A 23,801-nucleotide genomic window follows, 5' to 3' on the forward strand; every position below is an offset into this window, starting at 1 on the left:
AGGCTTGCTGCTACAGGGAGGGTAAAAAAGTGTGTTTTTTAGTAAAATATTAATAACTTAGTATAAAATAAATAAATTTACCAAGTTTGATCAAAATATATCCATAAACAAGCAAACTACAACATTTTACAATATTCTCCATAAGAATAACATGGGAATTTTGAAATAACAATTTTTGAACTTTCTCCGTAACCAATCATTGTACAAAAAAACTTTGATATACTAAATTATTTTGTTTTTAAAGCTCTTTAAAAAGGTCTGGAGAGAAATTGTGAAATTTTGTGTTTAGAGGGTCAAAAATTAGAAAAACCTATTTTTACTCCATAAAACCCCGTTCCCATGGTCTGATCATGCTGGTTCGCGAACTCCTTCAAGTTTATCCCGCCTTAAACCTTCAAACCAAATTTCATCAAAATCGGACAAAAATTACTCAAGTTATCGTGTTCAGGACACATATGTATAGCCTACATATATATATATATATACAATATACATATATATTGTCAGTGGACAGTGTAAAAGTAGTTGAGTCAGATTATATAATTCCAGGTTTTCATTGTATACCTCTTGATGAGAAAGAGATAGACGAAATAATAAGTCATCTTAAAAACTCATTTAGCACCGGCTATGATGTGGTCCCTGTGGTGCTCATCAAAAAAGCAAAATTACCCCTCAGAAAACCTATAGCTCATTTAGTAAATTCTTCCTTTGTATCAGGCATTTTTCCTAATAAACTAAAAATTTCTAAATTAATTCCACTATTCAAAAAAGGAGATAGATATGAATTATCAAACTACCGTCCAATTGCTCTGCTTCCGGCCATGTCCAAAATATTTGAGAAAGCCATGTACAACCGTTTATATAGCTTCCTGGAAAGTAATCACCTTTTTGAGGACTGTCAACATGGATTTCGAAGTGGTAGATCAGTTGTGACAGCTGCTACAGAGTTTTTAGAGTCAGTTATTGATTGTCTAGATGCAAAACAAAAGGCTCTTGGCATTTTCATGGATTTAACCAAGGCATTTGACTCTATAAACCACAATCTACTTTTAAATAAATTGTCAAGCATCGGAGTAAAAAATAAATCTCTTCAATGGCTAGAATCATACATTTGTAATAGAAAACAATTTGTAGAAACTATCCAATTCAATAATCAAATGAAAATTACTCACAAGTCAAAAATTAGAACTATTAAACATGGTGTACCACAGGGATCCATCTTGGGTCCCCTTCTATTCATTTGCTATGTTACAAACCTACCAGGGCTGACTAAATCTAGCAAACTTTACCTTTATGCAGACGATATAAATCTTACAGTTACCGCTAATTCTGAAGAGGAAATTGAAAAGACAGCTAATGCTAATCTAGATATACTTTCAAATTTTTTCCAAAACAATCAGTTACTTTTGAATCCAGATAAAACAAAGTTCATAAATTTTGAGACCCGTCAGACAAGACTTTCAATTAATCCTTCACTAGAAATTAATCAGAAACCTATTGAAGAATTAGAAAATATTAGATTCTTAGGATTTGAAATTGACGAAAATTTAACTTGGAATTCTCACGCAAACAAAGTAATAAAAAAAACTGTATCTGGTCTATTTGCATTAACTAGATTAAAAAATCTTCTTGATCAAGTAACATTAAAATCAATATACTTTTCGTACATACATTCTGTTATTTCTTTTGGAATATCTCTGTATGGCGCTACATCTATCAATAACTTAGAAACAATCCTAAAATTACAAAAACGAGCTATAAGAATTATTTTGGACCTTGACTCGAGAACTTCAAAAGAGCATTTTAGATCATTAAAAATAATGACAGTATATGGATTGTACATCTATGAAACAATTCTATATGTTAAAAACAGATTTTCTCAATTGGCGTTAACTGGTGAACACCACCACTACAATACCAGAAACAAAACCAACATTGCTCTAAACCGCCACAGATTAGAACTTTACAGTAAAAAACCAAGTTATACCGGCTCCAAATTTTACAACAAAATTCCAAATGAAATTAAATCGGCAAAAAGCATGGTCGAATTTAAGAGGGGTCTTAAAACATTTCTCATCAACAAGGTATTGTATTCCCTTGATGAACTTTAAATTTTTTAGAAGGAGCATTCATTTGTAATTTGTATAAACTTATGTTAGATTTTAAGAACTTTGTATCCATAGAATATAACATTGTAATATAAAAACATTTAAGAGAATGACACTATTCATGTACTTTGTGCTTCAATGAATAAAGAAATATTGAATTGAATTGAATTGAATATAAAAATTTGAACAAATGGCGTTTTTGGCCTCTGGGGACATCAAAATGAAAAAGTAAATCGATCCCGTGCCTAGGTCTTACCATGCTACATACGGTGAGTAGTTATCTTGGTCTAAAAGGCTTACATTAGAGGATTTATCAGCATTTAAAAAAGATGAATTATTATCAACATTTAAAGGAATTATTTCTCTGTGGTAAGATAAATTTTCTTCAATTTCTCTTTGTTTAGTAGTTAATGTATTGATTGAATTGGATTCTTTTGGAAACTCTGGATAAGTTTTAACACATGATATACTCATGGGCATGATATACTTAAAGCCAACCCCCTTCAAATTTGATGACAAATTGGTATTCATAAAAAACTACTATTATTTAAAGACATTTGACATGGTGGAACTTGAATATTTACACTTTCTAATGCGCCACTGCTCTGCTTTTTAACACTTCCCGGAAGCTTGACCACTTCACTAAACTGAACATCACCAGGAGTGACTTTTGGACTGGCAGGGTTACTAGTGGAGGTTGGGCTGTTGTGAGTCGGCTTAGGTGAAGTTCTTTGGTCTTGTGTCGATCCATTGGAAACAGATGCAGGTGATTCCAAATGAAGCTCGCTGATAGGCGAAGACTGTTGGGTGTGATGGACATCAATAATTTGTTGTAGACGTTTCAGAAAATAGTTATAGGGTACACCGTTGTATAAAAGCCTATTTGAGTTTTAATAATAGCACATAATATTTACAATTAATTGCTCTAGTATTTTTTTGAAATCTTATTAAGTTTTGTATAAAGTGATCTGGCCATATTTGATCTCTAACGCAACCCATTGCTGAACATATAAGTATCTTTAGCTGTCTTTTTAGCGAATTTCCCATATAGTGAATAAGCTATTACCGTAGTACTCATGGTAAGACCTGGACCCGGGACCGATTTTTTTTTCGTTTTGAGGTCCCTAGAGGCCAAAAACACCATCCGTTCAAATTCATATATATATATATCTAATATATAAAATTCTCGTGTCACGGTGTTTGTCTGCAAACTCCTCCGGAACGACTTCACCGATCGTTATGAAATTTGGTGTGTAAATTCTGTAGGTATGCGAATAGGAAGTAAACTATTTCCCGTTTCGAAATTCTTAAAAGGGCTCCGCCCCAGTGGCTCTGGAGTTTCCCATGTTAACCTTATGAGAAATGGAATTAATGAATCTTAACAGCTGTTTCAATTAAACAAGTTGGTTCTGTTCTATGATGTTCAATAGCATTAAAGTTACAAGGATTACCAACAGGGTGCAGCACTATTATTTCTTTTACATTTATGACAACAGCTAATTTGCAACCAAAAGGTGAGTGAGTGTAGCGAACGAACTTCAACCTGGAGGCGAGTGAGCGTAGCGAACGAGCTAACCTGAAGGCAAGTGAGCGCAGCGAACGAGCTCCAACCTAAAGGTGAGTGAGCGTAGCGAACGAGCTCCAACCCAAAGGTGAGTGAGCGTAGCGAACGAACTTCAACCTGGAGGCGAGTTAGCGTAGCGAACGAGCTAACCTGAAGGCAAGTGAGCGCAGCGAACGAGCTCCAACCTAAAGGTGAGTGAGCGTAGCGAACGAGCTCCAACCCAAAGGTAAGTGAGCGTAGCGAACGAACTTCAACCAGGACGTGATTGAGCGATGCGAACGAGATCATCTTGAAAATTAAACGTAACGGTACTTTCTTTCCATCGGTCTGTCTTAGGGGAAACCTATAACTTAGGCGATACGAAGTTCGCCGGGTCAGCTAGTATATATATATATATATGTGTCCGTTAGCGCGATAACTCGAGCAAAAATGATCCGATTTTGATGAAATTTGGTACAAACGTGTAAACCTACGTTTATTCGAACGAGTTTGCGAACCAGCATGATCGGACCATGGGAACGGGGGTTTATGGGGGCTTTTATGGGGTAAAAATGGGGTTTTCCCATTTTTGACCCAAAAAACATAAAATTTTGCAATTTCTTTCTAAACTATTTTGTAGAGCTTAAAAAAACAAATAATTTAGTATATTGAAGCGTTATAATGCGCCTAATAGTTACGGAGAAAATTCCAAAAAATTGTAAATTTAAAATTTCCATGTTATTCTGATGGAGAATAAGTAAACTGTTGTAGTTTGCTTGTTTATTAACATATTTTGCCCAAATTTGGAAAATGTTTTTATTTCTTACCAACTATTAACATTTTACATAAAAACATTTTTACCCCAGGGGTGGATCCAGGATGTGAGGAAGGGGGGGGCCCAACTCACCGGGGGGTCTGGGGGGTATGGAATACCCCCCAGTTAAGGGGGGGTACGGAAAATTTTTAGAAAAATAAAGGCAGAATTATGCTTTTTAGGCCTATATTTTTACAAGTCATTCTCATGTTGTTATCATTATAATTTACACCTGAAAAATTTTGACACAACAAAAAATCTGTTTGTTATAAATAAACAAATATTATAACACATTCGGTTTATTCCTTGACATTTACAAAACCTTAAAAGACAATTTTCTTTTGTGTTTTCTTTTTTACTTGTCCAACAGAAATGAATATACGGGTCTGACTTACGGGAGGTATAAAAGAGGCAACGATGACATCATAGTTTAGTTCAAAATGCGTCCATGAACAGCGTTGTACAGTAGTAGAGAGCACAGTGCCTAATTTTTATTTCACTATTAGTTAATTATAAAATAAGAACAATTATAAAATTAATCTTATAATTTTTCATTTATTAAATTAAACTCTCATAACCTAACAAACTAACCAAACTTGCTGATAGTGAAAAAATCTAATAAAGGTTTTACTAATCGAAAAAATAGTTTTATTCATTAAATAAAATTATAAATGCGTCAAATTCAATTTATAATTTTTTAATTATAAAATTAAACTGTCATAACCTAACCAAAAATCAGCCCGACTCGCTATCCACTTCACCACCGTGGCCTATGATCAACTTCGTTTCGTTGCGGTAATGGTGTTTGTCATGTAATTACTACTTATTGTTTATTTTATTTAACAGTGTTCCCTGAAGAGAAGAGATTTTACACTGACGTCATCTAAGGCTCTTCTATACCTCCCTTTGAGTAAATACCTGAACATACATAGTTATAAACAAGGTTTAAGGTTTAAGTAAAACAAAGCAAATAAATTACACAGAGCAAATAACATTAAACTTATAAGACAAAATCTAGCCTTCTTTTGTTTTTCTTTGCAAATCTGTCTATTATTTTGTCATGGCTAAGGTCTTTAACAATGTCCCTGTGAGCATACATTAGGGCAAGTCCATTTAAACGTGTCTCAGCCATGGTACTCCTCATCCAGTCTTTGACATGTCGTAATGTGCTGAATGACCGTTCAGCAGTAGCAACGCTCACCGGTATCGTGCATAATATTTGTAGAAGAGCATTAATGTTGGGATACACGTCCCTATCGCATTCCTTCAAAGCCCTTATTGCACTATCTGGAATTTCTTGTTGGCATTGTTTTGCCATTTTCCATTTTCGTGCCCAATTTAGGAACTCCCCTTCTAAAATCTGTTTTGTTTCAATTGCAAAAGCAAAATCCTTTACAACATCAGACAACTTTTGCACATGCTCGCCAGTCCCAGTCATGTACAGATTCTTAAGAATATTGTTTTCTGATGGAATAAACATGGAGAGGTTGTGTGTGGCAAAGGATTTGTCAGATGAAAATCTCTCTTTGACATCATTAATTACATGGTCCAAAATAGGATTGAATGTAGCGAATCGGTAATAATCTTCAGGGCTGTTTGTTGCATAATTATCCCTTTTTGTTTGTTTTGACGCAACTCTAGGGATAGTGATGCTGGTGTTTAAGGATTCTGCCAATTCTTCAGCTTCTGAAAACAAAATACTGAACACTTCTTGACTGGTTGCTCTTTTTTCTTCAAGTAGTTCTAAGGTTTCCTTTACTGCACTTTTAGCAAAACTAATGTCTACAGTTTTCTTTTGGCACATCCTACTTAAAGGCAGAGTTATTGACATTATGTTCGTCAGACACATGACAGTGACAATAAAAGAAGAGTCCATTATTGACAAATGCAAAGAATGTGCCATTGCTGCTGTGTCAGTCTCATCCCACTCGGAAATCTTCAAGAGAGCATCGCTGATTCCGTTCAGTTCCTTCTGAAAGAGAAAAATGCTTTCGTGGCGCTCTATCCATCTAGTCTCACAAACACCAATCAATTGCCTTCCCAAAGTGTCCTTTAAAACTGTGTTCCGCTTCGAAGATGCATTGAAAAAAGCAACAATACTTTTGATAACACCCAAACATCGCTTCACATGAATCACATTTGATGATTTTGAGATGGACAAGTTCAATGCATGGTTGAAACAAATGCACTGTATGGCATTGTCACATTCTTTAAGGATAGCTGCAACTGCTCCTTTTGTTTCAGATACCATAGTAGAACAACCATCTGTAGCCACGCCAACGCAGTTCATTTTCGGAAGTCCATGCTTTTCCATGAAATGTAGTACTATTGTCCCAATAACTTCTCCTGTCAGCGGCTTGTCAGCAATTGCACAATCTTCTGAAGTTCTTTCTTTTCTAGGATTCACGAACTCTACAAAATCTTCAAAGATATCACAATCATGTACATAACGAATTGCAAATGTTAACTGTGACATATGTGACACATCCGTCGTTTCATCAAATACGATACTGAACCATTTACTTTGCTGAACTCTTTCAATGATTGTCTTCGTTATCTCTTCAGCGCAACAACTAATCAGTTCATTCTGAACAGTTTTGCTTACATACTTAGCATTCCCAGGTGCAGATTCCATATGTTGTTCAAGAACTTTGTCTCCAGCCTCTACTCTGAAACGAATTAGCTCACGAAAGTTTCCATCATTATTAACATTGTTATTCTCTTTGCCACTCTCATTGCCAGTTGAACACAAATCTCCATCATCTCGGTGTCCTCGAAGTGGTATATTTTGCATACCGAGAAAAACTATGCACTTCAAAATTGACTTCAGTTTGTTTCTGTTTTCCAAAACATCCTTTTGGTGCTGCTTGCTGATTTGGTTTTCTACTTGGAGATTCGGATTATTAATTCTTCTTAGAAATTCTTTTCCTTTTTCCATTGCCATACAGTGATATGCGTTTTGAGAATGTGTTGTAAGGTACCCATCTTTTCCCAAAAGATGTTTATAATCTGTCACAGGCTTGGAAACTAGATTTCTCAAAGTGACGCCACCAGCTGCAGTAGAGGCAAACAAAGCGCAGTACACGCAAAACAATCCTTTCTGAGACTCAGAAAAAACTAACCACTGAAACTGATTAAAAAGATCATGTGAAGGCCGTCTGAAGCTGTCTTTTCCATTCTTTTTCACAACCATGCATGGAAATACATAATCCTTCGATGGTTTCCAGTGATTAATTAACAGCTGTTCTTTTGTCAAGTCATCAGTAGACTTACCAATATAATCTCCAATATCATACACAGTTCCCCTTGTTGGTTCTGGTATTATGATTTCTGAGCTTGTTGTGACTTGATGTGGTAGATAGTTAACTTTTTCAACTTCATGACCTTCCTTATCCTCGCTAAGAGTTTCTAAAAGTGAGTTTTCACCATCGCGTTTAACACTTTTAGAGAAAAAGTCTGATAGTTTTGCTTGCGTTGAACTTCTCTTTATTGAAGATTTATTGTTCATACTTTGATCTGCCTGAAATCATGTGTAAAAATATAGCTCAATTGTGATTTTCAAGCATAATAAAATAATGTACAGGACCTTTTACTGCCTAGACCCTCAGCCCCCCTGCCTTTTACACAACTCAGGGTGTTTATTAGTTGCCCCTGCCTAGACCCTCAGCCCCCCTGCCTTTTACACAACTCAGGGTGTTTATTAGTTGCCCCTTTAGTTTTTTAGTTTGGGCCAGTGATTATTGTATATTGATTAATCCATTAATTCTTTTTTACCATTTTACCTTCAATTTTTTGGCTTATTTCTTACCTTTTGTCTGTTTAAAATTTAATTATTATCATTAGTAACTTATTCGAGATTGAAAAAGTGCTCAAATTAATTTGCAGGAAGAAAATAGGCCCTATTAGTTGACCAGATAATTCGTATAAATAAATCTATCTAAAAATTCTGCTATTCAGACCAGGCACACTCGCACACACCGTGTTAAATCTAAAAATATTGTAATTAATTTGCTTAAAAATGTTATCTTTTAGCTTAAACTATATTGCTGCAAACCACTATGAATATAAACTAAACACTTTAAAAACAATAACCCATAGGCCTACATCCATATAATGTCTACCCTTCAGTCAGTCGTTCTGGTAGTTCCCATTGTTGCCTACAGACGGCAGCGCTTAACCTAGTGTCCCAGTAGGTGCTGCTATCTCTTGGTTTCTTTGAGTACTAAGTACTCGGTGTCAAAATACAGAATAACTCAAGTCAATCCTACGTAGTTTTAGAAAATGCTGCATTATGATAAAGCTCGTCTGACTTATTTTAATTTTTTAAGAAAAATAAAGAAAAAATAACAGTTTTTACCTGTTATACTAAAACTGAAATGACTGTAATTAAACTGGATGGAAATGAAAACTTTAGTTTTCTAGTCCCCGCAACCGCACTATTAGGCCAACTAGTCTAAGAAAAATGGTGGCGAGAGGGCAGCTTCAAATCAAATTTAGACCTAACCCAAATAATATTTAAACTGAAATTTTCTTACCATTGCATGACGATAAATCACGTGGAAATATTATGGACAGTATTTACACACACTTTTAACGGTGCCTAGAACAACTACGTACTATGAACAAAAGAAAAGACTGGGTATCCCGTATCGCCGTATCTACTAGGCTATCTAGCTGTAATTGTAAGTCTCACTCAGCGGCCTCACCACTGCACTAGCGTCTGGACGAGGACGACTGGACTCTGGACTGGAATCGGAATGGAACTGGAATACTGGACGAAACTTGAAGCATGCAGTGTTGGCATTCTTGAGTTGAGATTACGTTACCACAGTTTGATGAGATTTTACAAATTTTTCATGTAATTATGTATCACATATACTTTAAATTTAAACCGTTGTAAAATAAAATAATTACGTAAATAATAATAATTATTGTGACAATAGTTAAAAGGCCACTGGTTTTTAGTGTATGGCCTTGCCACCGGGTTGAAAAAACCAAGAACCAAGGGGGGGGCCCGGGCCAGGTGGGCCAATCCCTGGATCCGCCCCTGTTTTACCCTCCCTGTTGCAGCAAACCTAAGTATGTTTTAAACTGATTCTTTTTAAATAGGGAATAAATGTGATACTTTTAAGGAGACATTTTAGTGTAAATCCATTCAGGGAAATGGAAATTCGCTTAGTCTGCAGGTTTGCTGCGGCGGGGGTATTTAAAATTCATTTGTCAGTTGTTCAAAAGCACAGTCTTAGTCAAATTTTGTAGGTTTCAAAAAATATTGAGTTTTTGTAATGAGACTAAATATGCTTGCTCCTTTATTTATCTTTTGATATGCCAAGTGACTGCTAAGGCAATTTGAAAGGAGGGGCTTGCCAAATCGATTCCGGAAGGTAACCGCAAACCCAGCACTCAAACTCCTCTCACTATTCAGGTCAGCTGATATTGTATGCGCAAAACCCACAGTCTCGTTGTTCTGAAATCCATCTATAATGTCCTTCATGTTTGCTTGGATGATATTAATACCAGCTGAATGTCTTATCTGTCTGGGAGAGTTACTATTTACGGATTTACTATTTACAGATTTACAATTTACAGAATTACTATTTACAGGCCTATCACCTCCAATAACATGTGTGACATTATTTATCTTAAGTTTATTTATGAGTGAAGTTATCATGTAGGATAGCATTTTCTTCCCTCGATGATTCAGATGCAATCCATGATTGGTAAAATGAAACCTTTCTAGCTCGTCAAGATCAATAACTTTTACACAAGGAGTTCTTATGGCAATTTCTTTGATATAGTTATTGATCATGGTTATATGATCATGGGCTGAGTCCTTTGCATTTAGATCATAGCGGTGAGGAATAGTAGTGACTATTATTGTTTTACTGTTGTCTCCAGCAATCAAGTTTTTCAGATACTTTTCATAGATATTATTGGTTGTCTTTTTAATTACGTCATTTGAGCCCGATATTAAAAGCAGCATCTTGTTTCTAAATTCTACTTCTTGGTGCCTCATAATACACTTTTTCAGTAGTTGCCCCAGGCATCTTTTGCCCACTAACTGTTATTTTATTTGTACTGCAGAAATTTATTATTTCAGGAAGCTGTCTTCAATGACTATCTGCATATAATTATATTTCCATTTTAGTACTATTTTCCCTGGCATGGATCCATTTAGGCACAGCAGATCTTCTTTTATCTTTTGTTGTACTTTGCACTGGGCTTGTGAAGTTTTTAGATCTACTGGTATCTTCTAAGTATTCTGTCCCATGATTATGTTATAGTACATAGCGGTTGTTTGTTTGTATTGTAGTGGTGTTCAGGTTAAGGTTAGTTTTCGGCTGTTGCTTTGCTTTTGACACTTTTTTAGGTTGTTCCCATTTTTGGCTATTATTATTGTTTCTGATTAAAAATCCTTTTTCTTTAGTTTTAGGGTCCGTAGATGTTGTGGATTGGATGTCTGTGACTTGAGGTGTAGACTCTGTTAAGCAGGTCTGAGGCATGCACTGCTCAAAGAACAATTTTTTTACATCAGGTGCTCCAATGAACAAGTGTTGACTGTTGTACATTAGGTAGGCAAGGGTGGCTTGTTTGGAGATTACTTGAGTCCTGTTTATTTTTAGTACATGAAACTGTTGGAGAGATAGATCAATATTGTTATTTAGAATTCCCTTCACTATGTGGTCAACAAACAGAAGCAGATACACACCACAGTCCACCGAAAATTTGCATTTTCGGGACTATCTGTAATGACTCAACCGACTTTCAGGAAAATTTCTTTGGCAGATTCCAAGTTGTATTGTTTTGAAGAATCCAAGTAGTAAAAAGTGTTTCTTGATTTTTGATATAATAATAAGCTCCAGTGTGTGCCACCCACTGCACAAACAGCTTTTGCATCGTTTACTGGTATTAATATAAATGATTTTTCTTGTAGTTTTAGAGGTGTTATTAAATAATCTGTATCATCAAGGCACTTGTTTGCTTGGCTTACAACAGGGTTTATAAAATAGATGTTTTCATTGTTTACTATTTTATCATTCAGCATTTCAAGATAAATTATAATCATATCATCATTTAACCATTCTTAAGCTGTATGAGTCGTCAGAAGTACAAACACCCTGTACAAGTAGAAATATCAACAGACTTTATATCACCAGGAGGCTCTAACAGAAAATTTTGATTTGTATTCTTAACAGAAAAATTAAAATCTTCAATTTTGTAGGCAAGTTTTTTCTCATCAATTTATTTAGCTAGTTCTTTTTTAGAACAAAATAACTTGCCCGATGGTGAGGTTATGTATACATCAATTTTTCCTTTATGAATCCCTTTCTTTCTAACTATTTCCTCTCTTTTCCACCCTTTGGGAATCGTAAATTTTTTAGCGAATTTCCCATATAGGGAATAGCTATTACCGTAGTACTAATGGTAAGACCTGGACCTGGGACCGATTTTTTTGTTGTTTTGAGGTCCCTAGAGGCCAAAAATAGCATCCGTTCAAATTCAATTAAATGTGTCCGTAAGCGCGATAACTCGAGCAAAAACGACCCGATTTTGATGAAATTTGGTACAAACCTGTAAACCTAGGTTTATTCGAACGAGTTCGCTAACCAGCATGATCGGATCATGGGAACGGGGGTTTATGGGGGGTTTTATGGGGTAAAAGTGGGGTTTTCCCACTTTTGACTCAAAAACATAAAATTTTGCAATTCCTTTCCAAACCATTATGTAGAGCTTAAAAAAACAAATAATTTAGTATATTGAAGCGTTATAATGCACCTAATAGTTACGGAGAAAATTCCAAAAAATTGTAAATTTAAAATTCCCATGTTATTCTTATGGAGATAAGTAAACTGTTTTAGTTTGCTTGTTTATGAACATTTTTGCCCAAATTTGGAAAATGTTAAAATTATTTCTTACTAACTATTAACATTTTACATAAAAAACACTTTTACCCTCCCTGTTGCAGCAAACCTAAATATGTGTTAAACTGATTCTATTTAAATAGGGAATAAATGTGATATTTTAAGGAGACATTTTAGTGTAAATCCAATCAGGCAAATGGAAATTCGCTTAGTCTGCAGGTTTGCTGCGGGGGGGGGGGGTATTATCCTTGCTATCCATATCAAAAAGTATAAAACATAAACACAAAATAAAATCAAAACTACTTTTGATTGCAGTTTATATTTCCAGTAAAATAATTATATTAATTTAAAGTTAAAATATTAAATTGCTTTCGTTAAATAATGTATGTAATATATTAAATAACAATAGTTCTCAATTCTGCAATGAGAAGTGATAAAATATTTAAAATATTTGAATATTGCGGCAATAGCTCTATTAGTAGGTCAGTTGAAGAGTCAGTTCTCCGAGGAAACAAAGCAGCTGATAAGGAGTCTGTCGATTCTGCTGAAGCAGGTTTCAAACTCCAACAGGTTATCCTTAGTTTACAGGTTTACTTGTGCTTCTTGAGTTCCGTAGTTGGTATCTCTTGTATAGGCCTAATTTAAATTACAAATTAAAATTTTCATTGTGTTAAAAGAACAAATATTATTTTATTTTGCTAAGAAATTAAGTTCAAAATGTATTTTGCCTTTATTAATAATTTATTAATAAGACTTTATACTTTTCCTGCCAGTTTGCTTCAGTCAGTGTGTATAGTCAATGGTGTAACTATGTGCTATGGCCTGCTGTAGAAAGTGGAAAACTATTTTTCAAATTTCCTTGTAATTTGTGTTTTTCTTGACGGAATTTATCACTTATAAATGTCCATATATAGTTAAATTTAAGGTATGTAGTACTTTAAACACTATTCAATACTTAGAATATATTTAAAAAAAAACTTCTTAAATGCACTGGATACTTAGCCCGTTCTTCCACAGGTGCCTCATATTTGAAGCATTTATTTCACCATGACTAGACCCGTATTTCCCAATTATGAGCATACCATCGTGTGGAGCTTGATAACACTACAAAATGGCGTTTTAAACCAAAAATTACAAAAAGATTTACCTAACCCGTTTTTCCCCTGGACCCTTCAACAGCTACTCTGTAACCTTTCCCGGGAGGCAGCGCAGGTGTTCAAATAGTTTCAACCCCCGGCATTCCGAAACGGACCTGATAGCATTTCCCGTTCTTCCTCGGATTGTTGTTGATAGGTTTATGAAAGTATTCTAATTTTCTTAAGGGTTTGTCTGTCTACCTGATCGGCTCAACATGTTCTTCATACTAGTGAATACCCTTTTCTAAGAGTTTTTTCTCAGAAGTTTTAAAATTAAAAAAACCCCTTTCTGCTACAAAATACTTGTAACTGATTGCAATATTTTTAAACTATTACAGTTTAGATATTCATCAAAATAAATTTCATTTTTTAACGTGCGCCTAAAATAAATGTACGTACTTTAAATTTTATACCTTGATAGTGCATGTAATAAATTGCAAACCTTTGCTCATTGCATGGAAAGCTAAACATTGTACTACAAGCCATTTCAATCAACAATGATATAAACAAAATCATAAACATTTACGCTAGGTGCAACTTTGTTAACTAGGATTGTTTTCATGGTGAAAGCCAGTTGAGTGGAGCGATCACGTTTCATGGTTTTTATTAAAGCAATCAAGAAAAAAAATGTATAGATATAATACAAAATACAACTATTACATCAATATAACGGTAGAAATTTACAGTACGTACATTTATTTTAGGCGCACATTAAAAAATCAAATTTAAAGGTAAGAAAATGTAATTTGGTCTTCCAGCATTTTGCTTATAAACAGATTATTAGTATTTCATAAATGACGTATGTGGTAAACATTAGGGGGAAACTTGACAAAATCGCACACAATTGGGGTTTTGAACGTCCGTTATTTTAATTCAAAAGCAGTGAGGCCATATTGTATTTGCTGAAGGCATTGTTGCCAAACCAGTGAATCCAAAAAGACTATTTGAATCAAATCCCGATGGATGCATGAATCTTATCTCGTTTTTTAGGAGAAGTTCGCGTAAAATGCCTTCTGGACCCGTTACAGACAGACAGACGGGCAGAAATTGAGATAAGACTTGTTTCGGCGTCTTTAATGTATAAAACGTAAAAATAACCTAAAAAGATCATAATTCTGAGCAATGTATAGACAAAACTCTAATTGTATTTAAATAGATTTGTAAAACCAAAACGATCAGCTGATGTTAAAAATACCATCCCTATCCCGAAGTGCACCATTTTATCCTTTTACATTACCTTCATATTATCCGTTATTTCCCAACCAGCTTTGACAAATATCATAAAATGTGTTTATGTTTTATTTTTTGTCAATTAATTCCTTGTGTAAACAACTCCAGATAGTGTATACGACCAAGGGATTAGGCTACTTCCTATTACTAGAGGGGAATTGATAATGAAATAATCTTACTAATATTATAAATGTGAAAGTTTGTGTGTTTGTTTGTTTGATGGGTGTTTGAAGTACAATCACGCATAAACCACTGGACGGATTGGGCTGAAATTTGGTAGCTTACATTCCCGATTAACATAAAGGCATATTCTTATCTCAAAAATCCTTTCGGGCTCCGCCCCAGTGGCTCTGTAATTCCCCATGTTAACCTTATGAGTATCTATAATATTAAAACGAAACAGGGGTTTTTTATTTCACGATTCTGAATCAACCACTTGACGGATTTTCATGATTTTTGTGTTGAAAGAAAGATAATTTTGAGATCTAGGGAATGTCGGAGCCATAATTTTAGTTTAGGGTTTCAGTTTTTTAGAAATTACGTTTTAATTTTTTTAAAGTCTAGCAGCCGACGCCAGCAATTTAAAGTATTTTTAATGCTGGCTTAACTAACAGCTGGTTTATAACTGTCATTGAAATGTTTATGTTACAAGTTATTTGTTTACAAAGATATTGTTCGTTGGTGTTTGCTTACATACTATTTCACTTTAAAATATAGGTAGTCTTCCCTTACCGTGAAGTATCTGCTTTATCAGGAAATGTGTTATTTTGAACTAAACATCTCAAACACTTGCGTTTAATCAAGTTTTGTCGTAAATGCAATCTGTGTAAGTATTTAGTTTATGCATTGCAAATTTCAACTCATATTTGGGAAATATTTTTCAGCAGTTTATCGCTTAATTATTTAAGACATAAGTGGTTTACGTGTTGATGCTTCTTTTTCTGTATGTTTGAATGTGAGTATATCGGCATACAAAAATTTTGGATAGTAGTGAAAGCGTCAATCGGTGTAGTAGGTCTCTAAAAACTGTTAAATAAACTGCAGGGTGCAGCAGAAACCAAAGTCGACTCATACCAAACCAACTATCCCTGTAGTACTGATGATTCAGAAACTTGGGGGCTGACCAAAGAACCGAAAAACCTTAATGATGGGTTAGATAATAAAGTGCAGAGAAAATATACAGACCAGTTCACGATAACGGCCCGCAGGTCTAAATAAAAAAGAACAGAGAGCTAAGAAAAATATAGGGATGCTTTCCAGAAGTAGGTAAAGCTTGGATGGACAGGCTCTGCATAGACTTTTAAAAAGTATATTCCAAGGAGTACCACACGATAGACGGGAAATATCAAGTTATGAAATGCATCCTCAGACTGGGATCTAGATAAGAAGAGGCAGGTGATAGAAGAGAATCCTCATAAAAGTTTCAGTAGTCACGGAGGTAAGATAAGGTACGGTAAGTAGGTACATAAGTAGTACAGTATGCAATTGGAGGTGGCATGTAGCTACTCTACTCAAAACCAGTGTGAATCGGTCGCCAAACTCACTTCAAGATTTTTCAAATTGACACAAATGCTGTTTAATGGTAAAATTATCGGATTTAAAATACATAGGTATCACCATATTTTAGGTCTATATTCAAATGGAATAAATAGGTGGTCACGTAACATTTGTTTATAAGGTGATCTTCCCCAACTGCCAGAATTTTTGTCTATGCGTGTAAACTGTTCTGAATTATTCCGTTTTAGTTGACAACTCCGTATGTAGGACGGGCCACCAGCTCGTTCATATTTAAAGGGAATTAAAGAATTTAATCAATTACCTTTTTGGTTTTTGTTGCCATGATGTTCTTGTTGATTTTTGCCATCTGTGCAAAAATCAACAAGAACATCATGGCAACAAAAACCAAAAAGGTAATTGATTAAAACTGTTCTTGAAACTGGGCTATATCATAAAATAAATTAAAGAATTTAGACAGCTGGTTCAACTAAAAAAGTTGGTTCTATGATATGGAAAAGCACTAAAAAGTTATAAGATTTACCAACAGGGTGCAGCACTATATTTTTTTGCATTTATGAAAAGAGCTAATTTGAACTAAGCAGCAACAAAAAACTATTCGCAATGAGAATTGTCAAAGTAGGATTGTTTACAGTTATGTTTGTTTTTCATTTCATGAATAATTTGTGATATTTTGCGAATTGTTGATAATTTATTTTTCTCTATTGTTTAGGTGAAGTGGTAGAACATTATGGCTATGGTAGATGTGTAATACTATAGAATACTGTAAATTTAAAAAAGCAAATTTGATCAAACTGTGTCCTCCCTTATTGCAAACGCAAAGCTTGAGTATAACTGCAATAAGCATATTCCAACCCCATACGAAGGACGGGTACTCTTCTAGTTAATTAATATATTGATCAACCAGTGGCAGGCTTTTTATCAACAATTGCATTGTATTTTTACCTCTAGTAATCAGAAAATAACCTCCTTCAATGATATATCCTTCATTATGATATGTATTAAATTTCACGATCTGCACTCATGCATGCGCTGTTAGCTGTTACTGTATGTGAAAGTGAAAGTTGGTCAACCTTTTAAATCACTGTCTGGAAATAAATCAAATGCTTAAGGGTCAAACTTTTGAAGCCCTTTATCAAATATTGTTTTACTTACCATTTTGCGTTGCGCTGGATCTTAAGATTTAAAATTACACCTCAATCATAAAAATCGGTGAAGTAGTTCGGGTGAGAAAAGGGCTGATACAGCATATTTCATTAGGAAGATAGATAATGTTAATCAAGACAATGACATATCACATGCTTAATACCAGATATTAGAGGGTAATGATTAACCGAAGAGACAACAATGAATATTGGCTGATACGTGGCAGAGCTGACCACGGGGGGTAGATTTCCGGAGGTAGATTTCCAGTCGAGGCCAGTTTCTCGAATTGGCTCCGCCCTTTGTGACGTCAAAATGACGTAGGCGTTTTTTCATGGGGGTAGAAATCCGCTACCCCACAGAGAATTACAATGAGCCTTCCACTTCAAAAGATTTGACATTACTGAAACCGACCTGAAGGGTAGAAGTTCTTGAGAGAAGGCCTCTCCACCACCCTGTACTCGTCCCCCAGCACGTAGAGCTTGTAGAGGACTGCGTTGTGGTTGATGAAGGTCTGGGCTACACAGGGAGGCTTGCAGTCTACTAGGCCTGCCTCGTTGAAGATCACTGTCATCTGAAACATCACGAGGATATCACATTCACATTCACATTAAGGTTTAGGTTATCAAACTATAATTGTATTATACATGAGATGTCCACAGGGGAGACTGATTGAAAAAAACAAACTCAAAACACACAGCTTTAAGGTTGATTCACACATACCAGTTACGGCACAGTTCAGTCACATCAATCTAGCCACAGAATATTCTTTAATGGACTTTCTATTGTGCTCTCTACACTCATCCGACATGGTTCCGAATTTCTGATTTCTTTCCCCTGATATTTTTGGATTATTCGGGCGTTTATAAAATAGTGTTTTTGTTATGTAAATGATTGTGTTTATATTTTAAGTACTGTTTGTAACAATCAACAAGAAGATGGACAGTGAAAATTTCATAGAATATAGTGTTTTAATTTAAAATTCTTGACTTAACATCACTGTAAATATTAGTGACGGAAGACTGGCTGAAACCAACTGATGGACAGATGACTGAGGAACTGAGACTGAACTGTGATTGGACTGTAACAGAACTGTGACTGGACTGATAAGTGTGAATCAGCCTTTAGAGCGTTTTAGCGTGGACTTTTGGATTCTTCTTTGGATTTGATATCACATATACAAATACCAGCTGTAATTTTTTTTTTTCTAATAGAACAGTTGAATGAGCCACTCACAGAGATAGTTATAAAGTTATACTTTCTCTCTACGTTTATCCATACCAGATAATGTGGCATACAAGTTCTTATACTTAATAAGTTGACTTTACAGTTTGGCGTAAAAAACAGTTTACGTAAAAAAACCTGTAATTGACCATAATCAGTAATTGACATCAAATCACTTTGCTGGTAGCTCAATTAAATTAGTAACTTTCACTCTAAAACTGGCTACCACTTTAATTTGGGAAGGGAGGTCTACATTTATCAATACAGTTGAACCTCTATAAGACAAATTTCAAGGGGTACGGGAAATATTCATACTATAGAGATATTCTTAATAAAGAGGGTCGTTTTATCGAGGTTTAATGCTGCTGTTTTTCTTCTTATAGAGGTTTTTCTTCGCTCCAAGGTTTCTCCAAACAATGACTGAGGAAGGAGGAGGGATGGGTGGGGGTTTCATGTTGAGACAACCTTCTGTTTGTTTTGAAAACTACGTACTATGGAGGTTAAGATTATGATAAATTTGTCTTATAGAGGTCACGTTCGTCTTGTAGAGGTTTTGTGCTAAGAATATTCGTTGTATAAAGGTTAATCAGTCCTAGCCCATGTCACAGACAAATTCGTCTTATGGAGGTTTTTAACTTAACTAGTGAACCTGTGCGGCTCAATGCCCCGCAAAAACATACTGTATAAATTTAGAAAACAAATTCATCGTGTTATATATTGACTCGTCGAAAATTAAATACAGTAATAATAAAGTCTTAGAAGGGAAGCAATCCAGCCATTTTCTAGCTGTATGCGTATTATATTTAGTAAATTAATAAGTGTTCAAGTTCAAGTATGTTACATGGTAGTTATTTTTTAAGATTCTTAAAAACACATTTAACAAAACATTTTATCATATCAAACCAATAGGCAGTGAATGTAGCATATACCTATGTGAGGGTCATAAAATGCTGCTTGAAGAAAACACTTTTAAAAATAAACACTAAAAAACAATATTTTTATCACAAAAGCACTTCCATAAATACTACGATTTTAGTCTTAAAGTTACCTTCAGGAATATTACCCTGGTCAGAATTTTCCGTAATGAATATGCTTATCCTACTATTAAAAGATGTAGCCTTACTTAAAACAACATATACAGTATATAGTTGTTGCTCATGACTGAAATTGGTCTGGCTAAGAACATTGCTGCTCTTTAATTAAAGTACTTTTGCTGCAAATGCCAAAGATAACAGAAATTAGCATCTTTCCATTTTAAAAGATAACTTTGTTTCAGACGGGCAAATCTTTTATCATCGAAATCAAAATATGTCCCTACTCACTTGTTCCATGTTAGGACTATACTTTCTACTTTACATTGTTGTTAACCGTTCTGATCACACGAAGCCTCGTGCCATTAATGAGCCCCTTTTTGATGTATTAATATCAATAAAACCGCTGACTCCTTTTATTAGTATAATCTGTGTCTTGGCAATCCACTGACCTCTATATTTAAAAACTCAGTTGGATTTTCTAGATGGGTGCCTCTGCCTTCGACTGTTTTCAAGGATCCACTCTTCCCCTTGGCATACTGACAATTAATTACCTAACTTGTAAAGTTCATGTAGTTTTTTTTTTTTTTTTTTTTTTTTTTTTTATAAGGGAGAGGAGGTAAAAATGCTTTTACGCACACAGGTAGCCAGCCTGTAGTGTGAGACTCCTGAGCTTGTCAGACTACTCACTAAAAAAACCCCCTCTACTCTGTTGGACACAGACCTGGGATTGTTTGTCACATTACTTCAGGTCAGGTCAACGTGTGACCTAAGCCCTCAGGGCTCGCGCCGTTTCTGGCATTCAATTTCTTTATGACCTAGACTGCATCTCGGTCAAGCTCTAGCTTCTTTGTGCGGAGAATATCCTGGACGAAATGTGACATACAGGTCCAATTGTCCTCACCCTCCGTCATCATCGGAATGACCGTGTCCACCAACAACTGCCCTACATGTTGTTCAGCCTCCAGGTGGGAACCTTCCCAACGCTGGCAGCGGAAGAAGGTGTGCTCCGCGTCGTCGGGAGTGCCTGGGCAGTAGATGCAATCGGGTGACACGGCTTTGCCCATCCTGAACAGGTACGACCGAAAAAACCCGTGACCTGTCAGAAACTGGGTAAGGTAATAGTCCACCTCACCATACCGTCGGTCAACCCATGGTTGGACTTGCTGAATCAGTCTCCTGGTCCAGCGTCCCCGCGACTCCTGTTCCCAGCTCTCCTGCCAGAGCTGGTAGGTGCGGTTGCGCTCCTCCATTTTTGCATGGTCCTCTCCACGCCGCTGATAAATCGCTTTCCTCTCCGCCGCCAAAAGTTTGACGGGGATTACTCCAGCAACCACCAAGATGGCAGGTTCAGACACTGTTCGGTAGGCGGATGCTACCCTGAGTGCTGCCTGACGCTGCACTCTGGCAAGCCGCATCCTATACACCTCCTTATTGAGCGCGTCTGCCCACACCTCCGCACCATACAGGAGCACAGACTGAACTGTAGACATCAACAGCCTTCTGCGACTGGAACGAGGACCTCCGACATTGGCCATTAACCGGCTAAGAGAAGAGATAACCTTAGCGGCCTTGTCCGCTGTTCGGAATATCTGGTCCCGCCAGCTAAGCTTAGAGTCCACCATGACACCAAGATACTTGGCGGCACGAACGGACTGGACTTCGACGTCCCCCACCCTCAACGGCACAATGGTGTCAATCCGCTTTTTGGTCAGAATCACGATCTCAGTTTTGTTCAGCGCGAGTGAGAGACCGTGATCTGCCATCCATGCGTTTATAGTTCGCATGACTCGGTTTAATTTTAGCTGGGCCAGCTCAACACTACGAGCAGCTATTAAAGCTGCAATGTCATCTGCGTACCCAACTAAAACGGTTTCTTCAGGCATTTCAGACCTAAGGAGGCTGTCGTAGGCAACGTTCCAGAGGTCCGGGCCGAGTATGGAACCTTGGGCAGCACCAGAAGTGACACTCATCGTCCGCGGGCCTTCTGTAGTATCATACATGAGGAGGCGGAACCGGAGGTAATCCTCTATAATGCGCATGAGGTATGCCGGGACGTGGAAGTTGTTCTCCAGAGCGTCCAGCATATCGCACCATCTTGCAGAATTAAATGCGTTTCGCACATCGAGTGTAACGAGCAGCACAACCCTACGAGAGTAGTGATTAAAATCCTCAGCTCTCATCACGGCTTGCTTCACCTCCTCAATAGCGTCGACCGTTGATCGCCCCTTCCTGAAGCCGTATTGGCGAGGGCTCAGGTCCCCCGCAGCAACCACGGCTGAATTCAGTCGGGAACGGATCAACTTCTCTAGGACTTTCCCAGCCGTATCCAACATGCAAAGGGGTCTGTAAGAGGACGGCAATTCTGGGTCTCCTTTCCCCTTCCCTACGAGCACGAGCCTAGCTTTTTTCCAGCACAACGGAAATACCCCCTCTGCTAGGCAGGCGTTGTACATGCTCAGAAGAATCAGGGGATTGATTGAAAAAACCTTCTTAAGAGCCTCGCCAGGTACCCCATCAGGTCCAGGAGCCTTGTTGTTTTTCAGGGATAAAACGGCAGTCTCCAGCTCCTCATGAGTGAAGAGTGGGACATCGTCCATAATCTCAAACTCACGCAGTGGGCGCAGAATAAGATCCGGAAAAAGGGATTTGACGACCCTCTCCATAGCGGCCCCCTCCATGACGGAAGGTGGAGAGCGAGTGGTGAGTTTTTGGGTTACTAGTTTGTAACCCAGGCCCCACGGGTCGGAATCGACATCATCCCTTAGTGTTTTCCAGCAATTGTGTTTGCTCCGGTTGATGGCCCGGCGGAGAGACTTCCTCGCCACCTTGTAGCTCTCCAGCTTACGGCGTCTATCCAAGGGTGCCCTGGCCCTGGTAGCGAGTCGTCTAGCTCTCAAAGCAGCTCGGCGCAAATCCGCGATCTCTGCAGTCCACCAGTATACGGGTCTCCTATCGCAACGGAGTCTCTTGCGGGGCATTGACTCATCACAAGCCGAGGCAATCAGCCCCATCATCTATGTAACTATAGCCTCTGCATGAGCCATGCCAGGTGCGGCAGGCACCGCTGGCACTCCCCGCAGGATGGCCTCGGTGAATTTAGCCACGTCCAGTTTTTTGGTGTTCCACCGAACGGGCACTTCCCGAGATGCAGCAACTTGTCTCGGGATGCGATCTAAGACATTGAAAATAATGTATTGATGGTCGCTGGCCGTATAATCCTCCAAGACTCTCCAGGCTGTGATCCTTGGCAGAAGAGACTCAGATGCGAGGGTTATGTCTGGGATCGTTCCCCTCATCCCGGGTCGCCGGAACGTTGGCGTGTTGCCCTCGTTGATTACAACGAGTCCAGCCCTGGCAGCAAAGTCCAGGGTGTACTTCCCCCGGGAATTAGTGAGGGTCAGTCCCCACTCGACGGCCCTAGCATTGAAATCACCAGCCACGACCACATGCCCTGTGGTGTCCTGCACGCTCTCTTCCAAGAGGTCTATCTTCTCGCGGAAGTCATGGATAGCCTCGTTAGGGGTGAGGTAGACACTGTAATAGGTGACGTCCTTGCACCGAACCCAAACAAATCCACGGCCCTTTCCATGACCCCGCACTTGCACTTGAGCTGTATTACGCACCCAGAAAGCAGCAGTACCAAGACTATCGGGGAACCAAAAGGGTGGGACCCTATTCCGGTACTGGTACTGCTCGCTGACCAAGAGCGCGTCGACACCGTGTTCGAGGGCAAGCTGACTGAGAAGCGCGTCAGCTGTCCTGGATCGCCCAAGATTACATTGGAGTATTCTTATTTTCGTGGGTGGGCTTTTGCTTGCTGAAGCGCAGTTTTCATGTAGTAATTCATTAATACTGTTAGTATATAAAGAAAATTAGATAAAAAGTACTTGGCTTGGTGCTTTCATAACTGCAAACTCAAAATACACCCACAAGTAAAAAAGAATCAAGTTATTGGTTAAAAAAAACGATGTTTGTGTAAAAACATTATTCACATGAAGTAGATGATTTGTTTGATTTCTCGATCAGCTGTTTCAAAGATTTGTGATTTTAAATACATCAATTATTATAGTAAAGTTTTCTAAATATGGTAACTTATTCTCAACTAAATTTTACTATTCCCAGCATGAAAATAAAGTAGTGAGATCCGTTATGAGTAAAGTTTAAGGCACACAATCATTGATTGAAATGTAGT

The 23,801-nt window shown here is 37.3% G+C and overlaps 1 protein-coding gene across 1 annotated transcript in view; it reads right to left on the bottom strand.

Annotated features, from left to right (window-relative positions):
* Nucleotides 1–23,801, bottom strand: part of LOC128985599 (inositol-tetrakisphosphate 1-kinase-like) — a 68,688-nt gene that overhangs the window by 26,631 nt on the left and 18,256 nt on the right. The window contains exon 7 of the mRNA XM_054405224.1: nucleotides 17,766–17,925. Within this exon, the coding sequence (XP_054261199.1) occupies nucleotides 17,766–17,925 (160 nt within the window). The remainder of the gene's footprint in view (nucleotides 1–17,765; nucleotides 17,926–23,801) is intronic.

The sequence above is a fragment of the Macrosteles quadrilineatus genome, unplaced genomic scaffold (assembly GCF_028750875.1).
Source record: "Macrosteles quadrilineatus isolate MER2022 unplaced genomic scaffold, UCM_ALF_1.0 Scaffold_2__2_contigs__length_208266976, whole genome shotgun sequence".
NCBI classification, from domain to species: domain Eukaryota; kingdom Metazoa; phylum Arthropoda; class Insecta; order Hemiptera; family Cicadellidae; genus Macrosteles; species Macrosteles quadrilineatus.